We start from the raw sequence: 24,933 nt of genomic DNA, 5'->3' as shown, positions 1-24,933 counted from the left end.
CGTTAGTATATTACGAAAATGGCCAAGGAAATTAAACATGGAATTGGCAAAATAAAGAAGGTGAAAAATTACAAAAAGATAAAAGCAGAGTGAACGCCTTTAAAATACTTCCCCTTGAGAAACGGCGTGATGTTAGCAATAGGTTTTATATAATAAAAAAATAATAAAACCCTTATCCGCACCCCAATGGTGCATAGGGTACTGCGTCATATAAACGCGTGTTATCTTGATGGTTTACACATGAAGGAAAGGTGATCAGCCTTCCGCTTCAGGTACCAGTCCAGGGTAATATTGAATAAATATGACAGTGAAAAAATCACTTATATTTATTTTACCCCCCTTGGGAATCGAACCCGGGACCTCCAGAACGGTAGCCGAGCGTGCTGACCATTACACTACGGAGGCGGACAAAATCGAAATATAATATTAATTAAAAATTTCGATCATTATATACATGATCGAAATATAATATTAATTAAAAATTGTCATTCATTCCGACCACCCGCTGCGGGTCTATTACGAAATACCCCACAGAACGCAAGACGGGACTTGCCTCGGTCCCTTGCTGCTTCTCAGAACACACTTGTTCGCCACCTCCATTCATACATTCACCCCGGAGTACCTCCTACCTTCACTTTTTATCCTCACTTTGTGCATGCCGTCACTTTAGCGCCATTCCCCCATACCATACCACGACTATCTGCCTCATTCTTTCCCCTATCGTCGCGAGAAGTGCAGCTTTAAATTATACAGGAACACTAGTCTGTGTGTGAAAGTAATAAAAAAATCAGCTAAATTTTAAAACTATTTTTGTGTTATTACTAATCACGACTGTTATTATAAAGTGAGCGAGTGTGTGTATTTGTACGAATTTGTGTTTAACACAAATCGTGTGTTTTCTTTGCGTTTTTCTTATTAGTTTATTTATAATAATAAACTACACGACTGTTATCAAACTTGTGCAAGATGTAATTGTGACTATTTTTGGAAATTTGTGTTTAACACAAATCATGTGTTTTCTTTGTATTTTTCTTTTTAGTTTATTAATAATAATAAACTAATAACTACACGACTGTTATCAAAAGTGAGCAAGAAGTTAAAGTGTTTATTTGTAGGAATTTGTATTTAAAACAAAATTTGTGTTTTCTTATTATTTTTCTTCTTAGTTTATTAAAAATAATCAAATATAATTAAAACATTTGATGTCACTATTTAGTTTCCTTACAAACACATGTTTGTAAAATTGGTTTAATGCGTTTTTCATGATTGTAACCTGAAATTTCGGAGTATCACAGTTATCAAAATATATTTTTAAGTTGTGTGATAATTGTGCCATAGTGAATTGGATAACACAATTAAAAGGTTCACTTATAAATCAGGTAATATTAATTATTTGTAATTGTACTAGATTATACTCGTAATTCAAATCTTTAAATTTTTTGAATGTTTTTCGCAGATACTTTGTGGCACATTTTATAAACTTTATAAAATAAAACAACTTTGTTTTAACCTCTTTTTATTGGTACACTTTACCCAACCGGTTTCGACAAGAACCTGGTCATCATCAAGGTTTATGTACTTAATTCTAAAACATTGAAATACTCATAGTTAATTTCCTTTCACTTACCAAAAACTTCCACGTACTCCGTACACCATATGAAAATATGATTAAAAAAAAACTCCTAAATGTACCAATAAAAAGTGGTTAAAACAAAGTTGTTTTATTTTACAAATCCTTAAGTATTAAGCTTCTTGAACAAAATAAATATATCACAGGTGTAAAATAAATTATCGACATTAACAAGATTAAAACAATACTTTTTTAAGAAATGTGAACATATATATGACCGAATATAAAAGAGCTTTCGATAGCAGAGTGATTTTAAAGATGTTTGTTGTATAATAGATTAGTCAACATCGAAGAATCATATGACTTCAGATTAAAGTACATCATGTGCAAATACGCGCATCTTAGAGCTGAATAAGATGCAAATATGTGCAGCTTATAGCTTCCTGTCGCTTTGAATAGCTAATAAAATGTCATATTTCCGTGAGGTCCTTAACTCCATCGACTTATACAAGCTATGCTTTTAAGAAAACATTCTAGAAAGCTTTTGAATATCACGTCAGGTTTTAACGATAAAATTTGAAAAGAGATTTGCAATTGTTTCAATGAATTAATTTTGATGGTACGAACTTGCAATTAAATATCAATTAATTTATCAATATTATGGGATAATTTTTATTCCGCAATTTCGTAGAATACTACCACAAAGGTGCTTATCTCCAATTTAATTTTGAAAAAATGGGGTAGTGGAAATGATTCAGCAAATAAATTTGTTTTCGTTTTATTTTTTTTAAATCATCTCATTTTCACAATTTCTAAATATTGTTTGAACAGCATTTTACGCCATCGGTCTCGCGACAGCAAAGGCACGCTACAAATTTAGCTGGTTGGTAAGATCACATTACCATGAGCAGTCGTTGATGGTAACCGAAGCGTAATATGTCGATAAACCAATTCCTCTGGAAAACACAGCTCTTTTATATAAAAGATACTCTGGAGCCATATTAAATATTGATTTATATATGAAGACATATGAATGGTAAATGTAACACGTGTGTAAAGTGATCACTTAACCTCCCTATGATACGTCATAAGCCCTGTAAAAATACCCAGCCTTACATATTCTTCTTCATCTATTGTGTGTTGAGATGTCAAAAAGTGTTGAAATGGCTCCCATGTCGAGAAAACTCACACTTGGAAAAAAGTATTTGGAAACAAGTATTTGGACACAAAATATTGTGAATTAAAATAAATTTGAGTATCATCCGCATAGCAGTGAGACCACAATCCATATCACTTTATTACATTTTCTACATCTTTTAAACAAATTAGGGTTTAACAAATCAGAATTGCAAAATCTTGAGCTTATAATTTTGTGAATTATTCACATCCTTAACGAGGGCCGCTCGTTGGGAGTCGAGATTTAAGTTTGAGTAGTCGTAAGTTGGGAAACGGTGTATTCTGTTCTAAAGTTAAATCTTTTACCTACGTACTCGTATGTTGAAACCTCTAAGCACGCTCATGCACTCAAATTACGGTAAGCTTACAAAGCTTCATTCAAATTCGTTGCCGGATTGTTGTACAGTAAAACGTCGATATAACGGACCTCTATTAAACGGAATTCTTCGGGCTAAATAAAAACAGAATTAAAATTCCTGATAAAATTATGCATGCTTAAATTCAAGTGTCGCCGCACGTAAACAATTTTTAGCGGTCATGATAATCACGCCATAGTGATAATCAAGTCATGATAATCAAGCACTAGTTTTTGAGACAAAATGCCGTCCTGATCCGTAGACTGCACCTAGCCGAAGCAACTACGACACTACCAAAAGTGAAGTTAACAGCGGTAAGATCACATCTCGACGATCAAATAACATTTATTGACTATTCGTCAGATAATGAAATTCAACTACACTATACGAATAGTTGAATTTCATTATCTGTGTCCGAAAAATGATGTTATCAGTGGTAAGATCACACATCGACGATCTAATAACAATTAGTGACTTTCAATCAGATAACGAACTTCAACTATACAACGCATTTTTGTAATTTAAAAAAGTTAAATATAAAAAAAAACAGCAAACTTCAAAAGTGCAAGCAAAACTTGATTCCTTTTTCAAAACAGGATTACCGAAAGCAAGCGCGTCGATATCAAACAGCAACGTCACTTCATGACGATTCCGAAGACAATAGATTTGTTTTTGTGTTTTGTACTGTTTATTTATACCTAAATACCGTGTAAATCTTGTTATATTTTTTAACTATTTTTATATGACGGACTTTTTGGTTTTAACGGACAGTCCTTCCTCCAATTAGTCCGTTATATCGAAGCTTTACTGTACATCCCCCACATAATGCAAATTTGTTATTCCCGGCTTACGCAATGCAATTCTAGTTGAAGTGGTTCTTCTCGTTATGAGGAGTATGTACACATTCTGTACAACAAACATACTTAAGTATTATACACGGTGTTCCTTAGGGAATGATTAAAAAATATATTGCGCCAATCTTACCCAATCATTTTTCATTTCACTTTTACTTGGTAAATATCACTATTTCTTAAAATCTAATGCGGTGTTAGGAAATGATGCGGAATGTATCGAAATACGTGTCACGATAGATTTTAAGAAATAGTGGTATTTCACTATTTTTTTTCATTCGAACCCTTATCCGCACCCCAATGGTGCAAAGGACACTGCATCATATAAACGCAGTGTTATCTTGATCGTTAACACACGAAGGAAAGGTGATCAGCCCTTCGCTTCAGGTACCAGTCCAGGGTAATATTGAATAACAGAGAAAATATCACTTATATTTATTAGACCCACCTCTTGGAATCGAACCTGGGACCTCCAGAACGGTAGCCGAGCGCGCTGACTATTGCACTACGGAGGCGGACAAATAGTGGTATTTACAAGGGAAAATTAAATTTAAAATGCATAGATATAACCACCAAGTGACGAATACTCTAGCCACTAGACTACTGAGGCAGACAATATTTTATTTTATGTTATATTTTATTTCGTATATTAAAAGCATTGTTTAGCAACTTTGGGGAAACATCGCGTTAATTCTACATCAGAATTAAAGAACATCTAAGGTGCTTCAATAATTGAATTTTCTAATCACCTTATATCTGAAGACCATAATTTTAATAAATCAAATTGTAAATAAAACTGGTATTTGTTTAGATAATCTAGAAAAAAACGAGATAACTAAAACCATTAATAAAGACTTAACTTATCAAACACATTTAACTACAAGTCCACTTTTAAAAATATTCCCATTGTGATTCATTTGTCTTCTTTCTCTCGTTCAAAATTTTATTTTCGTATAAACGTCAGACCGTAACAATTCCGTTTACACCCCGTTTGACCTGATGGTGGAAGTCATGAAGTAGTGTTTTTTTAATAGTGTTATTACACAAAGTGTACGATGAATGATAAGGCGAGTGTTAGACTTTATTTCCATTATGGTAGAATATGGTAAAGAAACATCAAAGCGGTAAATTGAATGTTTCTATGCAACAGCTTGTTTATATACATTGTTTAAGGGATATTATTAAATTTGCCTTCTATACAATCCTCTTCAGACGATGTCTAGTCTGCCGCCAGTCGCCACGGATCCTCCTTACACCCTCAATGGGATGCAATTACTGAACCATCGTCTGCATCAGACTATAGGTACACATATAATATATACGTAAATATATATATTTATATATATATATATATATATATATATATATATATATATATATATATATATATATATATATATATAAATATAACGTGGTAATATTTTTCTTCGTAAAGTGGGTGTATAATAATAAAATAAACAATGTGTTGCTTTGTAATTAAAGTTTATTTTTAATTTATCTTTATAATATTTTTCTATCTATCTATCTGATTCTGACAGTTCAGAATATTATATTTTTTTCTATCTGATGTCTTTTGTTTTGTTCAGTGCGACTGTTCATCTGGTGGTAGAACTGTTTTATATAGGTACTAAGTTACTTAAGTTTTATTACATATATATATATATATATATATATATATATATATATATATATATATATATATATATATATATATATATACATATATATATATATATATATATATATATATATATATATATATATATATATATATATACACATATATATATATACATATATATATATGAATATATATATATATATATATATATATATATATATATATACATATATATATATATATATATATATATATATATATATATATATATATATATATATATATATATATATATATATATATATTTATATGTATGAGTTCTAAAAAATTGATGAGTGTGATGGTCAATAATGGGTACAATAGTAAATGTTACAATGTTACACTTGTAGAAAGTAATACGTAACCAGTCTATGACAAGTCACCTACTATATAAATACAAGGGCATCCATATATATCTAATGACTTTACTTTTATGTATTAAATGTTAAATCAAAAACTTATTTTTTGAGTATACTAAGTTGTATTTTTTTAAAAACACATAAAATTTAATTTTGTGAGAATTTTTTCGCCTAGTTATGGCATTTTCAAACGAACATGCTATAACTGGGCGAAACAATGGCTACAAAATTGAATTTGATGTGTTTTTTTTAAAGAATAAAATACATCAAAGTAAACTAAAACATCAGTGTTTGATTAAACATTTAATACATAAATTAAAATCGAGTTCTACAAATTAAACGCCGAATCTATAAAAAAACTTTGACTTTTATTTTATGTAATTTTTTTTTTTGGTTTGTTTCAGGACAGCCATAGACGTCTTTCAAATTGAAAAAAATCGTTAAACTTCAATCAGTGGTGATTGCGGTCAAGTTGAGAGTGTGGTGGTGTCGTTCGGTGGCATGGCTCCGTGCTGAGGAGCGGCAGTGGTAGAGTGGCAGAGTGGTAGAGCGGTGGAGTGGTAGTGGCAGGTCGTGGGTCATGTGGTCCACCAAGAACAAGGCGGCGGACGCGGGGAGCAGAGATCAGGAGGAGATGGAGGTGAAGGTAGTGTTGGTGGGGGATTCACACAGCGGGAAGACGTCGCTAGTGCAGAGATTCATCTCGGATAACTTCAATGATGTAAGTCTATTTTAATTTTATATATAGTCTTTTTATTTTCACACAAAATTTTGTACACACTGATGTTTCCCCATACAAAACGCAGTAGAAGGTGTTGTCAAACGACTGTTTCAGATTCACCCATATATTATTTCAATTAAAAACTAATTAAATTTCAATAAAATATAATTGATTCATTTAAAAACTTATAAATTTGTTGTAAGGTTGTGGTCCTGTCGTTAGTGTCGCGGACTCTTAAGTCAGAGTTTCTGGGTTTGAACTCAATCTACCACAATTAGATACCTATTTTCAATAGTGAGTCGCTTAGGCTCACAGAAATACAAAGTATGAAATTTAAGTATTTTTGTAAATAATAAGAAGAAAAATACTTCTAAAGAGAAAGTTAAAGCACTTAACAGGTGACTAACCGTCACGCTGCTTTCCACAAAAGTACGCAGAGAGAATAGAACGGAACACCACTGTCCATGCAAACAATGTTCTTCTCTTCCACGTTCGTGCATCTTATCACACCTACTCGCCGATTATTCCGACTCTTGACCCGACTACGCCCAAGTATTTGAACTACCTCTAGTCTTCCTCTGCTTCTATTACCAATGACCTTCCCTTCATGTTCTCTCTTTACTCATTCGATTCACATTTAATTTTGTTGTTTAAAATCCATTTTAATTGTCTGGCCTGTTTTAATTTGAATTATTTTTTTAATTTCTTAAGTTAGCTAATATTACAACTAATATAAACTTTTATTTACTTTTAATTTACATCATCCATATTTTTATTTATTTCTCCTTAGAGTAAACAAAACATTTATTTTTAAATTCTTTCAGACTCTTTTCATTCTTCATACATTCAGGCATCTCATCATATATTTTCAAACCCTTATACATTAAACAATTTTGCGACCCGGTTTTTTTCAACAATGGCAGTCTTATTTTATCATTATTTCTAGAAATATGTTCATGACAATTTTCGTTTAAAACTATTTTATCCTTGAAATATTTTGGTAATTTATCGTTAAAAAAAATTATGTATAATGATCAGCATATTAAATTAAAGTATCTTTTTAAAGAAAACCAGTTTAGTATATTATTTTATTTGTATATTATTTTATCTTTTTTTCTTAAGAACTATTCTCATCGCTTTATTTTGTATAATTTCTAATTTATTTAAATTTCTTTCATTTACTAAAAATAACATTTTCATTAATTGATTCGGCAGCCACTTTGCGGTAGAATCTATCCATTTTTAATCAATGTTTTACTTGGTAAATACCATAGTGGTATTTACTAAGTAAAACATCAATTTAAAAAAAATATTGTTGAGCAGTAATCTATATGTGGAACAATGATTGTTATATAAATGAGTTCTGCAGTATCTTTATCCAACTTACTCCTTAATCTACAAAGAAATTTTTTTTTTTAGATTTTTTTTTTACAAACATGTTCAAAATTTGCATTAAGGTTAATTTTTAATCCAATATTACACCCAAATATTTCTGTTACTTTTTCAATAGTTTCATTATCTAAATATATTGTACAATCATCCTTGGGTTTGGCTTTCTTTTTCCTAATTCCATGTATTTAGTTTTTCCAACGTTAAGTTCAAGTTTGTTAATTTTCAGCCACTTTGATATGCTGTTTAAGTCCTCATTTAATTTCTTAGAATTAGCTTTGATTGAACGCAAGTTATGTTTAAAGATTAGGAAAAAAGTTTGCACGATGTGATATTGCAAGTTTTATTTTAAGACACACAATACCATCATGAAATCCAATATCTCTGCTCATAACTCCCGTATATCTCAATAAAGTTTTGTAGCGGAGTCATAAATACAATATCGCACTCGTAAATATTATTCAATAAACGAATGAAGTCAAGAAAACAAACATTACAGGGTGATGGTTGGATGAAGGAGATGAAAAATATTACGTGGTCAAGTATTGATTTTCCGCGTCGCAAATGAATAAAAAAACTCCAGCCTTCAGATAAAATATGACCAATATTTTATTAATTTTTTTATGTGTATTCTATTTTATTTGGAAATTTGACAGAACAGTTTATCGAGTCATTCATATATTTATTGATTTGGCGTTTAATTTGTAGAACTCCATTTTAATTTATGTATTAAATGTTTAATCAAACACTGACTTTTTTAGTCTACTTTCTTGTATCAATTTCCTGTATCAAACTCCATTTTAATTTATGTATTAATTTTAAATCAAACACAGATTTTTTGAGTCTACTAAGTTTTATTTTAGTAACAAAAACACAAAAAAAATTATATTGTGACAATTGTTTCGCCTTGTTAGGGCATTATCAAACGAAAATTCGTTTGATAGTGTTTGATCTGTGTTTGATTTAAAATTAATACATAAATCATTCATATATTGTTGTCGTACAGGAGAAAGTGACCAACTGACAGAACGTAAAATGTTCAGGAGGGCCATTTAAGTCACTTTTGCTTGGCAAGAAAATAAACATCAATGCAATTAGTAATTTTTAACAAGTCAATATATTATACTTCCAAGTATGAAATTCTTTTGGATTTTTTTTAGGGCAATATAAAGCTAGTAAAATATCAAATAATCAATGATCACGTTTTTGTAAAAAAATGCACTTGGTCACTTTCTCCTGTATGACTACGATATACGAGTATTATTCATATATACTAGTATTACAAAATAAGTTGAATTCTTCTTCTTCTAATCCCTATTCGCACCCAATGGTGCATAGGCCACTGCATCGTATTGACGCAGTGTTATCTTGCTAGCTACATACATGAATGCAAGATGATCACTCCTGCGCCAGTCGAGGGTAATATTAAAAAAATATTCGATACTAAAATGACTGATATTTATTTAAGCCCCCCCTAAGAGTCGAACTCGGGACATCCAGCACGGTAGCTAAACACGCTTAAATATAAACCACATAAAAAATTAAAATTATGTTTTCAGGCGTTCCCCAGTACGTAAAAATAGTCCGGTGTTGGTATCTTGCATGCAGATAAAAGGATTCCCGTTAAATAAAAGCTTTTCTTAATACAACATAGATGGCTGTTGTGTACTGTGTCATGAGATTGATTAATATATCTAGCAGTTGAGTTAAAAATTTGAGTAGTGTGGTTGTCAATCGTGACTAGAATTTTGAATGTTGCACGCGTGTAAAGTGATCACTTAACCAGCCTATGACAGGTCATAAGCCCTGTAAAAACCCACACTTCCATATTCTTCATCTGTGTTGAGATTTCAAAATGTATTTTTTTTTAATGTTTCAATTTGATATTTTTTACTGCATACCTTTTAGGAAGGGTGTCATATTTAAAGCTAGCAATTAAAGTGTCACCATTACAAAATTTGGTTCACACCGTTTTTCCATTAAGCATTAAATCAAACTGCGTAAGAGCCTTTCTGCGGAACGAACAGCTGAAATAATACAAACATCTCCCGAAAATTGTGTTTTATTCTATTTTTTATTCCTCTTTGATGCTAGAGAGTGGAACTGAAAACCTGAAAATATACGTGAAAATACCAAGTATACTGGCTGATAAAAATACAACCGTTAAGTGTTGGACTGAAGATCTCAAAACGTATCACAAAATGCAAAATAATTTGAGAATGTTGAATAAATTTTGTTTTTATTAATACAACGATTACTGCTCTACAGTATTACGAGTAGGTATTATTAGCTTATGAAGGAAATTAAAATAAATTTAAAAAAGTGCGTAAGAAAATAGTTATATCAGAATGTAGAAAAGGAGAACTCAATATATAATATATATATATATATATATATATATATATATATATATATATATATATATATATATATATATATATATATATATATATATATATATATATATATATATATATATATATATATATATATATATATATATACAGTGGGTGGCCAAATTATTAGGGACACTTCGAATTTCCTGTAATTTTCATGATCAAATGAATTTAATTAGCAAATAATTAGGTTTGTTAATTATTTTTTTATTGGTTGGGGTGCTTTATTTAGAATTTAGAAACAATGTAATCAAACATTTAATAAAAGTAATTTATTTTTATCATAAAAAGCGATTTTTCAAAAATTTCAGAAAAAACCTTAATATTTAGTAATAACACCCTATGCTGCGATTACCCTTCCAAACGTCGGGGCATGCTTTCTATGCAGATTTTTGTATTGTGCCGAAGATTAGGGTTACCACGCCATACTCTGATAAGAGTTTCTTTCAGTAACCGCTTGGTGGTGATGACTTTTTTTAGCAATTTCCCGTTTCGTTAGCCCCCAAATGTTTTCAATGGGGTTCATATCCAGCAAATGGCCCGGGCAAGGCAAAACACATACTCAACAGACGTTTTTTTCAGCCAGGAATGCGGTAACACTCTTGGCTTTATGACACGGTACTTATTCATGCATAAACACATACTCTTCATCACCAGGGAACCATTCCTTAGCTTCGGCTGGAGCCGACTTTTCAGTACTCGCTGGTACTGGTCTTGTCTCATGGTCCCTTCCATGATATGGAGGCGTCCCATACCCTTAAATGAGATCATGGACCACAACATTATGCTAACAGGGTGTTTTTAGCCCTCTTCACCCGGCAGTCCGGGTGGAATTTTTCTCCTGGGCCCCGTCGGACGAATTAAGTTTTTCCCAGCAAAATTTAAAATGTTGACTCGTCTTAGAAGCAGACCTATAAAGTATTACCATGATTGCAAAAATGTGTATTTTTTATTATCTTCTTATTTTATTATACAAATATAAGTCATAAATACTCGATTCCAGTCCGAAACAGTCATATTCCGGAGTGTTCTGGCCCATAAGAGTCGTTTTTTCTTCATGGCCTCAGTCAGGCGTAATTTTTTGGTTTGACGTCGACCAATTAGATTTACTTCAACTAACCGTCTCCAAACTGTCATTTTGGAGGCGTTGATTCCTACATCGTTTATCAACGTAGTGGACAATCAACACACGTTTTACGATTTTGGAAATAGATGTCCCTGATTTTACGGTGACCACGCGGAGTGGTGATCGTTTTTCTGCCACTTTTTCAGACGCGGGCTGCTTCTAGAGGTGGGTTTTTATGAATTTTTCTTTTTATCCGGTTGACTCCAGACTTCGAAATACCTGTGAGTGCTGCTATCTATCTTTAGAAATATGTGGAATGAAGTAGTTAGGTTGGTACTTCCCTACATTTTCTTGGAGATATGTCTAAAGACTTACCCATACTTAAATTTAGAATATTAAGGTTCAATTCAAACTAAATTGAATTTTAATTAGAAATTAATTGAAATTTACTTATAAAATCAGCAAAACTAATAAATTATTAAACAATACTTAATTTTTTATAGTCTTGGACTCAAAAAACATACAGGAAAATGGTTTAAAAAAATATTAACTGAGCTCACACAAACACCATTTTTCACTAATTAACACTAAAGTGAGAAAAAAACTTACTTCTTTGATATTTTGCAGCATTGCCACGTCTCAAAAACAATAATTATGATACAAGCAACAAAAATAAATAATGTTTTTTAATTAGAACAAATTTATTTGATCATAAAATTCATTTGAACTTGAAAATTACAAAAAAGGACAAGTGTCCCTAATAATTTGGCCACCCACTGTATATATATATATATATATATATATATATATATATATATATATATATATATATATATATATATATATTTATATATATATATATATATATATATATATATATATATATATATATATATATATATATATATATATATATATATATATATATATATATATATATATATATATATATATATATATATATATATATATATATATATATATATATATATATATATATATATATATATATATATATATATATATATATATATATATATATATATATATATATATATATATATATATATATATATAAATATTCTTCATGGATTCTCTAGTTCTTTGGACACGTTGCACGCGGCAACGAGGATAGCCTGGAACGACTAGTTGTGATCAGTAGCCTGGAGGGAAAGAGAGGGAGAGGAAGATCCCCACACGATGGACCGATCAAATTAAGGCAGCAGCAGGCACCTCAGTGGTTGGAGCGCTACGTGCAGCGCAGTCAAAGGATAACTGGAGAAGAGTCATTGCTTCTGCAAGGGTCACAGCCCTCAGCAATGAGGATTAAGACGGAGAAGAAGAATATATATATATATATATATATATATATATATATATATATATATATATATATATATATAAATATTATATATATACAAAATATTTACAAAAAAAAAATTAATAAAATAAGACTGAATTTCAGTTGTCGGGGTTGTTGTCCGATGGCTAGTGTCGCAGACTAAGTCAGAGTCTCAACAATTTGATACCTATTTCTAATTATGAGCCACTTAGGCTCACGGAAATAGTATGAAATTGAAATTTTTGTGTAAATAATAAAAACGCAAATATTTCACTTATAAAAAAAGTATTATGAATAAGGGTTTAAAAATGAATGATGATATGCCTGAATGTATGAATAATGAACAGAGTGTGAAAGAATTTATAATGAAATGTTTTGCGTAATTTAAGAAAATGTAAATATATGTATATGACATATTCTTAAATCATTAGATCTTCACTAGAGACATCTATTGTTGAGATGAAAAGAAGCTTTTTTATTGAGCAGAAACCCTTTTATTACAAGTATTTGGACGCACTCAAAATATTGAATATAAATTAACTGGTCAAATTATAAGCTAAAATAATAAAAATGAAAATGATATTTTCTGGCGTTTCTCATGTATGTGATTATAATCCGGAATTCGGATCTCACATACTAATAAAAGAGTTTCTGCTCAATGAAAAAGCTTCTTTTCATCTCAACAATATATGACATATGATGTAAATTAAGTTTCAATAATAGCGTGTATTCTCTCTGCTGAGAAGCGGCATCATAGGAAGTTAGTAACATAAAGAAATATTCTGATAATGGTGATATTGAAGGTTTATTTAAAATTCATCCTGGTAAAATGAGCGTATCTTTGGTTGAATTTCAAGAAATAACATAAAGTGTTGGTATAAGGTATAAGCAAAGGATTAATATAGTATGATTTATTCACGCCCAAAAGATAAGTGAATTATATATTATATTTCCCAGCAAGGAACGAAACGTCAGTGTAACAACGGGACGCCATATTGCGTTCCCCTTAATATAGCCTTATATCACGATCTGGGAGATTTATCTCGCCAAATTGTAACACTTTTTCTATCAGAGAAAAACGTTATCCTTCCAAAAGTCGGGCTACTTTCCCGTTCGCTGAAAGAAATATTGTGATTATTGAAACGCTTGTACTGACGCAGTTTTTCAGGAGGCTTTTTCGTCCTGAAACATTTGTCATCGAGAAAGAAATTCACTGTTGTACGGGATATGGGTTTATTAATGACAAATTGATGACAACAACTCTACTCAACGTCTGGTAAGCGCATTCAAGATTTGTATCTTCTCAAAACCACTTACTTAGAGCGACCTAGAAATACTTATTTATATTTAATAAACCAAAGTCAAAATGTTGTAAATAAATTAACTGGTCAAATTATAAGCTGAAATAATACAAATGAAAATAATATTTTCTGGCGTTTCTCATGTATGTTATAATAATCCAGGATTCGGACCTCACATACTAATATAAGAGTTTCTGCTTGAAAAAAAGCTTCTTTACATCTCACCAATAGATGTCTCTAGTGAAGTTCTAGTGATTCAAGAACAAGCTTTCTAAATTGGTTCAAATATACAGAACTTCCAAGAATTAGAGTAGTGTGGTGTTACACGTGTGTAAAATGATCACTTAAACCAGTCTATGACGGTCGTCAGCCCCGTAAATGCCTAGACTTCCATATTCTTCTTCATCTTTGATGAGATGTCAAAAATAATATGAAATTACTAGCGAGTTATTAGTGATCATCTTCCACCATCTTACGTATGGTATTATTTTTTGACATCTCATCAAAGATGAAGAAGAATATGGAAGTCTGGGCATTTACGGGGCTGACGACCTTCATAAGCTGGTTTAAGTGATCACTTTACACACGTGTAACATTCACCAATTCTACCCATTATTGACAACCACACTACTCAAATTCGTATAGTACATACAAACGTCAAGATACCGTCAAAATACTAGATTGACAACATTTGATTGTGTCCAAATACTAGTTCACAAATCTGCGTTTTCTTCATTAAGGAGTCGTTTTCATATTTTTGACATCTCAACATAGATGAAAAAATACGAAACAAATCAGGCGTTTTCCTGTATGAAATATAAAAATAATCTGGAGTTGGCTCTTGCATACATTTCAATCCAACACAGATAGCTGCTGTGAACTCATATGTACTGTGTCATGAATTTGATCATATATCTCGGAACTTCGAACTATTTTTGAAACTTCTTTATATATAGGGTCTCTGTCGAATATAAGCTGTTTTTAATTCCAACATAGGTGGCTGTATTGAACTTATATGTACTGTGTCATGAGATTGATCAATACATCTAGGAAATTCGAAAATTTGAGTACTGTGATAGCAATTGTTTTTGTATAAAAAACAACAAAAATTGTATTAAATGATTTATATCACGAACATTCTGTGTACGTTACATAATTCAGTCCGACTTGGCCGACCCTGTATAAAGTGCGGATCGAATAAGACCCTCGGGACTAAACTGAAAGACTGGCTTTGCAAGAGGCAATAGAAATACTTGTTTTTTCCTTATTTCTTCAAATGTTCCCATACAAAGGGCCCTTCCCAAGATTCACTCTGCCGGGAAAATCCCTTTTTACCTTCGTTTTCCCTCAGAAAACATTTCTACAAATGTTTATTGAGACATCGCGGCGTATCGGAGTTTCCCGTACGGCGCCCATCCAGCGCCAGCGCTGCCTCATGCGGCCCTGGACCGTTCCCATTTTTCGGGCGTTTGGTTCTTCATCCCTTCCGTGCCGGGTCTGCTTACTTTATATTATTTATCATTATTTATTTACTCAAACGGAATTTATTTATTTATTTACCCACCCCGCGAGTACGTGATATCCTTAATTTTGCGCAGAGAAAATTCTGAAATATTGCATTGAAAGTTAGTGATGGAGAAATATTGGCGATAATGTATTTTACCTGTAATAATTTTGCAAACTAACTAAATAACTGACCTTTACGCCGCTTCTTCGCAGAGGTAACCAGAAATAAAATAACGCCACACAAATCTGTGCTATACATCGTCCAGCACAATATAACACATGTTGGTTGTTTTAAATATTTTTTTATTGAAGAAAATATGTTGCTTATAGCATTGACTATGATACAAAATTTCTAACAAACTAACAATCACGCTGCTTCCCTACAAGGGTAGGCAGAGAGAATAGAATTCCATACCACTCTGTCTTTGCAAACACTCTTGGCCTCTTCCACATTCATGCATCTCTTCATACATACCTGTCAATTATTTCGATTAACGACTCGACTGCTTTCAATTACTCGACACACCTAATCATGCCAAGTTTTCCTCGGTTTCCTTTGCTCCTTTTCTCAGCTACCAATAAATAAGTTTTATCGATCTTTCTACTTGTCCAACCATCTCAACACACCTTTTTAATTTTTTTTATACATAATGCATATCTCAGTTTTGCACTATTTTACTATTCGAACATCTGTCATACGTTGTTTTGCTGTATGAAGTTTTTTTTTAAATTATCTTTTTGTATCATGCCATTTTTACTGTACAGATTTTAGCGAATTAAAATAATGGTTTATTTTAATATCTGACAAACACTGATCATATTGTTACTTTGAAAAAAAATTTAAAAAATATAAATAAATATATATATATATATATATATATATATATATATATATATATATATATATTTATATATATATATATATATATATATATATATATATATATATATATATATATATATATATATATATATATATATATATATATATATATATATATATATATATAAATATATATATATAAATATATATATATATATATATATATATATATATATATATATATATATATATATATATATATATATATATATATATATATATATATATATATATATATATATATATATATATATATATATATATATATATATATATATATATTTATATAAATATATATAAATATATATATATATACATATTTATATATATATATATATATATATATATATATATATATATATATATATATATATATATATATATATATATATATATATATATATATATATATATATATATATATATATATATATATATATATATATTTATATAAATATATATAAATATATATATATATATACATATTTATATATATATATATATATATATATATATATATATATATATATATATATATATATATATATATATATATATATTATATAAATATATATAAATATATATATATATATACATATTTATATATATATATATATATATATATATATATATATATATATATATATATATATATATATATACCCGTAAATGAATACATAATAAATCATTTTAGAAAAAGCCTTTGAATTCGGCAAACCCCTTTGCGTACGAAACATCTCGTTTAATAATTACTCGAGGCGTTTGTGCGGAACTGCCCACGGAAACTTTTTTGCCGGAAATAAACTGTAAGGACTCGCACAAGAGGACTGCTTTCTTTATCAAGGAAATCTTATTAAACTCGTAATCCTGTAGCCTTTATGTCGTATAACGGATTCGGCCCTGGAGGAAATACGAGCGGTACCTACCCTTAGTCCTTGGGCTAGGAATTTATTTATGGCAGCACAGACGTTTATTGTAACATAAATACGCAAGGGTTGTTACAATCCTCTGGATCAAATCAGACTCTAGACTTGTCGGAATTTTAAACAAAGCCAACTAAAAAATATTACCAGTATTGTAAAGTAATAAAATCTGTTTAATTATTCTTTCCAATAATTTCTGTGTTTTTGCCAAGAATTTTCACTCATAAAATAAACCAACTTTAAACATCAAGAGTAAACCCACTCAAGTATATTTCAAAGTCACTTCAAAATACAACAACAACAAATCCTTATCAACACCCTAGTGGTGCTAAGGGCACTGAATCATATAAACGCAGTATCCGTTTTTTTTCATCATTTAAAATTTCAATATTCGTTGGTAAATATCCTCATACTTTTCCCTTAATTTTTTCACATATAAATGTGTGTTTGTATTTTTATGAATTTGTTTTACCGTACTTTCCTCGCCCATTCGTTCCACATGCCCAAACCATCTCAACACGCCTTTCTCAATTTTATCGATAATGCTTATCTCACCTTTGCATTCTTTCCTTGTTTCACCATTAGAACACCATCATCATAATCGTCATCATCCATCGCTTTGCCGCACATTTGTCTGAGGGATCGCGATTTCAATTGCATTTATTTGACATTCATCCTTCTTTTGCCAACTCCATGTTATAATTTTTAAGTTTGTTAAAAATAAACGCTCTCAATTTTTTTTTATTTGAAATTTGAAAAAACTTTTACAATATTTCACTACAAATGGAACGGCTTACAAATCAAACTGTACATTTAGCGAAACAAATTGAACGTTATATCGTACGAGTATTTTATAAAAAAAAAAAATTAATAAAAATATTTTCCTGTTAGTATTATTTAAACAGTCGGTTTGAATACCTGCCTACATTTTTTATACTTAAGACTAGCAAGTGCGTTAGTCGTCAAGTTGGCAAGCCTGAGCGGCGCGCTGTCATAGTCTGTGCCTGCGATGTGTACTCTAGTTTTCAAACAAGATTTTCAGTACTAAGTACTTTAAATCATACTTTGAATTTTTTTGATCTGTTGAACATTTTTTTATAAAATACAATATATAATGTCCAATTTGTTTTGAAATATTCCAATTCGATAACATTCAATTTGAGATTTAAAACGTCCATTTTTAAGTGGAGACCTTTTGTTATAAAATAAAATAAAACGTCCAATTTGTTTTGTAAAATATCCAATTCGATTTATAAGGCGTTCAATTTGGTTTGTAAAATGTTTAATTTGAAGTCAAAAACCTGTATCTCTGCGATCGGGCACAATTATATTGAAAGAATATTTTCCGCATTTCTAAGGATAAAATTCAATTTCTATGGAGCGGGTAGTAATCGTATATTCTCTATGTTCCGCAATAAAAGTAGGCGATAAATTACCCACCTCAGGTTTAACTATTGTCTTCAATGGCCAATATTGTCCCATTTTTAAGGGTGGGGAAAGGGGAAGTACCATTTAAGGGATGGCCATCAAGGGTGGAAAAGCCTTTGCCGGATGGTTTCAATTTGTATTAAAATGGAGATTGAAAACGAAAACGAGATTCTATGTAAGGTCGATAATGTGATCATATATTTGAAATAATAACCCGTCTTTGAATCCTCATATTGATGATTATAATGCGTTATATGGTATTTCTGATGTTGTAGTTTTAAAGAACAATTAATCGGTGAATAAAATTTCTGAAAATAAACCCAATCCAAACATGTTTCATTAATTGCATAAAAACACATGAATAAAAACTTTTTGTAAAATTTGTAAACATTTGAAGCATCAACTTTTTGACTATACGTTTTATAACTTTGTTTCAAATGAATATACGAGTAGACGTATCTCATTTTAATTCAGATTTGATTTTTCAATGCTTTTTTTATACAAAAAAGATTCCGCAACTCACTTCATATCAAGCTTTTAATTTAAAAAATTAATATGCATAAATCATTGAAATATTCATTAGAGTACAATATTTAATCATTTTAACAAATGATAAAAATATTTTTTTTTAATTAGGCACAAACATTGTGTCGTCTCATTGATTTTGAAAATTTAAAACATATGTCAATGAAAAAATCTGCCGGAACGCCGTTCCGCCTTAAAAAAAAGCCCTTTGTATTTCTATAATTTATGAATTTATAAACTGCTCTGCCGAAACAAGGAGCGACGAGAAAAATCAACATTAATTTTAAGGGAAACTTATAATGTCGTTTCTTTATTTTTTCCAAGCAACACAAGTATTTTATCTACTATTATAAAAGTATTTTTTAAAATTGTAACAGTAATTTGAGAATAAATGTATTATAAATTTGTGAGTAGGTTTTTGAACACGAGATTTACATGGAGATATTGTTACTTACCTATGTATCTGTACGAATTTAAATGATGAGAACATTTCCTCAGGAGCAGCCGGACTGTTGACTATCGTCAACAAGCCTTCAGTTCAATTAGAGGATAGTTCGGCATTTTGTGTCCTAGCTTGGTTTATGGTACCATTGTCATTCACTATTTTTATCATATCGCTCACTCCTTTCAAGAACGTCATAAATCAAAAAACAAGATTTTTCAGGAGAACGTTTTTAATGTTTAAAAATATAGCACAATGTATTAAAAATAAATATAAAGCCAGTTATTGAATTTTTAACTGTGCAACAGATCTTTTAAGGTAAAACCTGAAGACTTTTCTCCATTTGAAAAATATTTGTATATTTAAAAAAATAATTAAACAATACCCTTTCTTCAAAATGCAAAAACAACATTTTCTGCCCTGTAGTGGGTAAATATTAAGTTAAAAATATGCCGCTTTTGCTAAAATATAGTACATTTTCTGGGCAATCCGAAAACATGCACAACTAAAAATTGTCGATTTTTGATTTATGACGTTCTTGAAAGGAGTTAGCGATATGTGTTACCACCTCTCATGAGAGTTCATCAAGAAATCTCACGAGAGGTGGTTAGTTCCTTGATTTCTGACATTCTTAGCGCGTTTTTTTATATGGCTTATTTCATGGCAACTAAACGTTTTATTCACTGCACTACAAAGGCAAAACAAACGTAAACCATGAACGTTTTAAAGAGGTCGATACCAAAACGCAAAAAGGCAACCAGAAAGGAGATATTCGTTCTTCCGTAAAAGGGAGCAAGCCCGTTGCCAAAGAGGGTATTCAGTATTCCAGAAAAAGCGGCAAGTCCACAGCTGAAAAGAGAAGAAGTACCTACCGCCATTCTAATATGGAAATTCTCAGGTTGAGAAAATATTGAGCGGAAAGGGTTGATAACAGTTGACTGATACTCCGAACTAGAGGGGTTAACGTCAGACACTCAATTTTATGAACGCGAAATGTTCCCATCAATATAATGTTCGTGTCGCGCTGGAGAGTGAAACGGGAACAAGTGCGAATATGTGTCGTTTAAATTGTTAGCCTAAATATGTTTTTTTTTGACATCTCGTATACATAGATAAAGATTTTTTTTTTTTAAAGATTTGTACTGATATTTCTTGGTGGATGATGTCGGTTACGTTTGTCTGTCTAGTTACACCAGTCTGATAATGTCAGTTACGACGAAACCCGGTTGCTGGTCAAATAAAATTAATGTGGATAAAATTACATACTTGTTATTTTTTATTTTCTTTTTTTATAACCCTTATCCGCACCTAATGGTGCGTAGGGCACTGCATCAGATTGACGCAGTGTTATCTTGATCATTACTTACATGACGGCAAGGTGATCACTCTTGCGCTTCAGGAACCAGTCCAGGGTAATATTAAATAAATATTACAGTGTTAAATCACTAATCTTTATTTTCACCTCCCCCCCTGGGAATTGAACCCGGGACCTCCAGCACGGTAGCTAAACACGCTGACCATTACACCACGGAGGCGGACTAATTGTTATTTTACTATAGAAAAATATAAGTCTGTGTATTTAGACCAAAGGCCCTATAGTAAAAATAATCCGGGGTTCGGGTATTGCATACATCCAAATAAAATGGTCTCTGCTAAATAAAAGCTTTCTCAACTCAGCATAGATGCCTGTTGTGAACTCATTTGTACTGTGCCATGAGAAAATTTGAGTGGTGTGGTCTACGTTGAGATGTCAAAAAAAAAGTTGAAAATAGCTTCGACGTGGAAAGAGCCCAGATTTGTGAACAACTATTTAGATACTCAAAATGTGTAAAATAAGTTGTCAAAATGTAAGGTGCATAAAATTTAAATCATCATGTTTTCAGGCGTCTCCCAGTATGTTAAAATAATCCGGGGTTCGGATCTTTCATACATCTAAAAAGGGTGTTGACATCACCAATGAATCATGCTCTCGTTTCAGTGAAATTGCCACTCAAAATCGTGCGTGCAGTACCATACGCGGTGAGATGTTAAAAAAAAATAACCCCAAAGTGGAAAAAAAACTTTATTTGAGAACAAGTATTTAGACACATTCAAAATACTGTGATTTTTTTCTATGAATATTGCTTACATTTTAGTGATATGACACCTTATATGCCGAATCAATTAATGAAATTGTCAATTTAACACTTAGGTCCTTTGCGCTTTCAAACGTCCATATATTAACCATCGCCTTTCTTCCAAGTTGTATATTTCGACTTTGGCACGTTTTATCAGTGAAACAAGTGCTAATACAAGACAATGGCGTACTTTGATTGGAAAATGAACTGGAAAGAACGCCTTCTTGAGTTGGCATAATGTGAAGTGAAACATTCAAATATATATTTTGAAGTTGGAGAATGATAGTGATTGATTTTATACACTTTCTTCAAACCCCTTATCAGCACCCGATGGTGCATAGGGAACTGCATCATATAAACGCAGTGTCATCTTAATCGTTATCACATGAAGGAAAGGCGATCAGACTTCCAAGCGTGCTGACCATTCTACTTGACCGCTTTCAAGTTTTCGACATACCTGATCGTTCCAAGTTTTTATCGCTCTTCCTCTGCTCCTTTATCTAACTACATTCGCCTCACAAATTTATTTTACCGTTATTTCCTCTCTCATTCATTCCAAACAATCCTAACGCACCTTTTGTTAATTTTATCGATAATGCTTATGTCAGCTTTGCATTCCTTCCTTATTTCACCATTCGAACATCTTTATACATCGTTTTGCTACACATTCGTAATTGATGTATTTTTACATTATTGTATTATTACACTCGTAATTGATGTATATTTACATTATTGTACTATTACATTCGTTATTGTTGTATTTTTACATTATTATATTATTACATTCGCAATCGATGTATTTTTACATTATTGTATTATAACATTCGTAATTGATGTATTTTTACATTATTGTATTATTACACTCGTAATTGATGTATATTTACATTATTGTACTATTACATTCGTTATTGTTGTATTTTTACATTATTATATTATTACATTCGCAATCGATGTATTTTTACATTATTGTATTATAACATTCGTAATTGATGTATGTTTACATTATTGTATTATTACATTCGTAATTGATGTATGTATACATTATTGTATTATTACATTCGTAATTGATGTTTTTTTTTACAATATTGTATTATCACATTCGTAATAAATGTTTTTTTACATAATGGTATTATAACATTCGTAATTGATGTCTTTTTTATATTATTGTTTTATTACATTCGTAATACATGTTTTTTTACATTATTGTATTATTACATTCGTCATTGATGTATTATTATTGTACATACGCGGTCACTTTACGGTTTCGTTCGTATACTTTTTGACCATTTTTGTATTTTCAAAAGAAACGAACAAATTCTTGACACGTGGCGTCTAAATGGAAACGTTGAATCGAGAAATCGTTTTGCCGCTTCATTGAGTATCCATTCCAGTTTCCGAATAAACTTTCCAACATATCCGCCAACTGACAAGTGCAGTGTAATGCACACAACACGGGCGTGCAGTGTGGGGCGGTGCAACTTACAACCGCATTCATAGAATCTAACCCTTAGGTCACCAGGACATTTTTATGCTTAGATAGTTCGCTAGAGTTTGTTTTTAGATGGATATTGCATTTTTATTTTCCTTGCTTATTATAAACAAGGTTTAACCCTTTCCGGTCCCCCAGTATAAAAAAAATCTAGGTAGACAGTTACATTCCAATTGGGAAAAAATATATTCTCCTCTGCTCCACATACTGTTGTAATAGATACGAGTGACAATAATGTAAGCTTGGAATTTAAATAAATAATACTTTTGATGAAAAAATGTCGAATAACATACGACATGGGGAGGAAAAAATCGATGTCGAATGAGATTCGACATTGGAACAGTAAGGGTTAAAGATCATTATAGAAGATCTATAAACCCTGTTTATAATGACAGAAGATAAAACTGAGCAAGGAGAACCAAACGGCGGAGCTGCCAAGAAGAAAAGGACTGAGCTAGGCGGCTTTTGGCAAGCTCAAACAGATTCTGCAAAATAAGGAGATTCTAACCTGTTTAAAAAGAAAAGTGTACGAATCATGAATACTGTCAGTCAACACATATAGCTCACTCCTTTCAACAACGTCATATATCAAAAATCGTCAAATTTTAATTGTTCATGTTTTCGGAATGCCCAGAAAATGTACTATATCCCAGCAAAAAGGGCATATATTTAACTTAATATTTACCCGCTACAGGGCAGAAAGTGTTGTTTTGCATTTTGAATAAAAGGTATTATTTAATTATTTTTTTTTAAATACCCTTAATAAAAATATTTTTCAAATGGAGAAAAAAACTTCAGGTTTTACCTAAAAACATCTGTTGTACAGTAAAAAGTTCAAAAAGTGACTTGATATTTATTTTTAATACATTTCATTATATTTTTGAACATTAAAAACAATCTCCTGAAAAATCTAGTTTTTTGATATATGACGTTGTTGAAAGGAGTGAGCGATATGCACTAGAGACTATGGCTCTGACAAAGAGAAATGCAACCGACCGGAGGAAATGGAAAGAAGGGGAAGAGGCGTATCCAGCAGTGCAGATCAGAGGGCTGATAAAGAAGAAGAAGAAAAAGAAGATAGATCATTAAGTGGATTTTTGTTTATTCTTACTACACCCTGTACATATTTTTTTATACAAACTGAATTTAAATTGAGTGAATTGAAAAAAAGTATAATAATTACATATTAGTTAATAAATAAAACCCTTAACACGTTATAGTTAGGAAGTCATCCCTTCGCGAGGTTCGTTGTGAAATGTATTAAGGGCTGCCGTTCGTCCCGATACACCGGAACACGTCACTGTTATTGACAGTGCTATCCCGATAGCAAGAAACGCCCCGAAATTAAACGAATATTTTTAGTTTATGGTAATTTTAATTCACAAATGCTAGATTTAATGTACTAAGCAGTTACTTAGATATAGATTTCGTGG

At 30.9% G+C, this 24,933-nt stretch overlaps 1 protein-coding gene across 2 annotated transcripts in view; it reads left to right on the top strand.

Moving 5' to 3' along the window:
- Window positions 1–1,074: 1,074 nt before the first annotated feature.
- Window positions 1,075–24,933, top strand: part of LOC148300348 (ras-like GTP-binding protein rhoA) — a 198,859-nt gene continuing 175,000 nt past the window's right edge. The window contains exons 1-2 of one of the 2 annotated variants that reach the window (XM_088274936.1): window positions 1,075–1,379; window positions 6,377–6,693. In XM_088274936.1, the coding sequence (XP_088131062.1) occupies window positions 6,553–6,693 (141 nt within the window). In that variant the 5' untranslated portion in view covers window positions 1,075–1,379; window positions 6,377–6,552. The remainder of the gene's footprint in view (window positions 1,380–6,376; window positions 6,694–24,933) is intronic. The other variant, XM_088274935.1, reaches the window with a different exon arrangement.

Source organism: Brachycentrus maculatus, unplaced genomic scaffold (assembly GCF_059751285.1).
Source record: "Brachycentrus maculatus isolate JH-2025_06_01 unplaced genomic scaffold, ASM5975128v1 h1tg000748l, whole genome shotgun sequence".
Taxonomy (NCBI): domain Eukaryota; kingdom Metazoa; phylum Arthropoda; class Insecta; order Trichoptera; family Brachycentridae; genus Brachycentrus; species Brachycentrus maculatus.
Note: the sequence above shows the minus strand (reverse complement) of the source record. Positions and strands in the feature narration are given on the sequence as shown.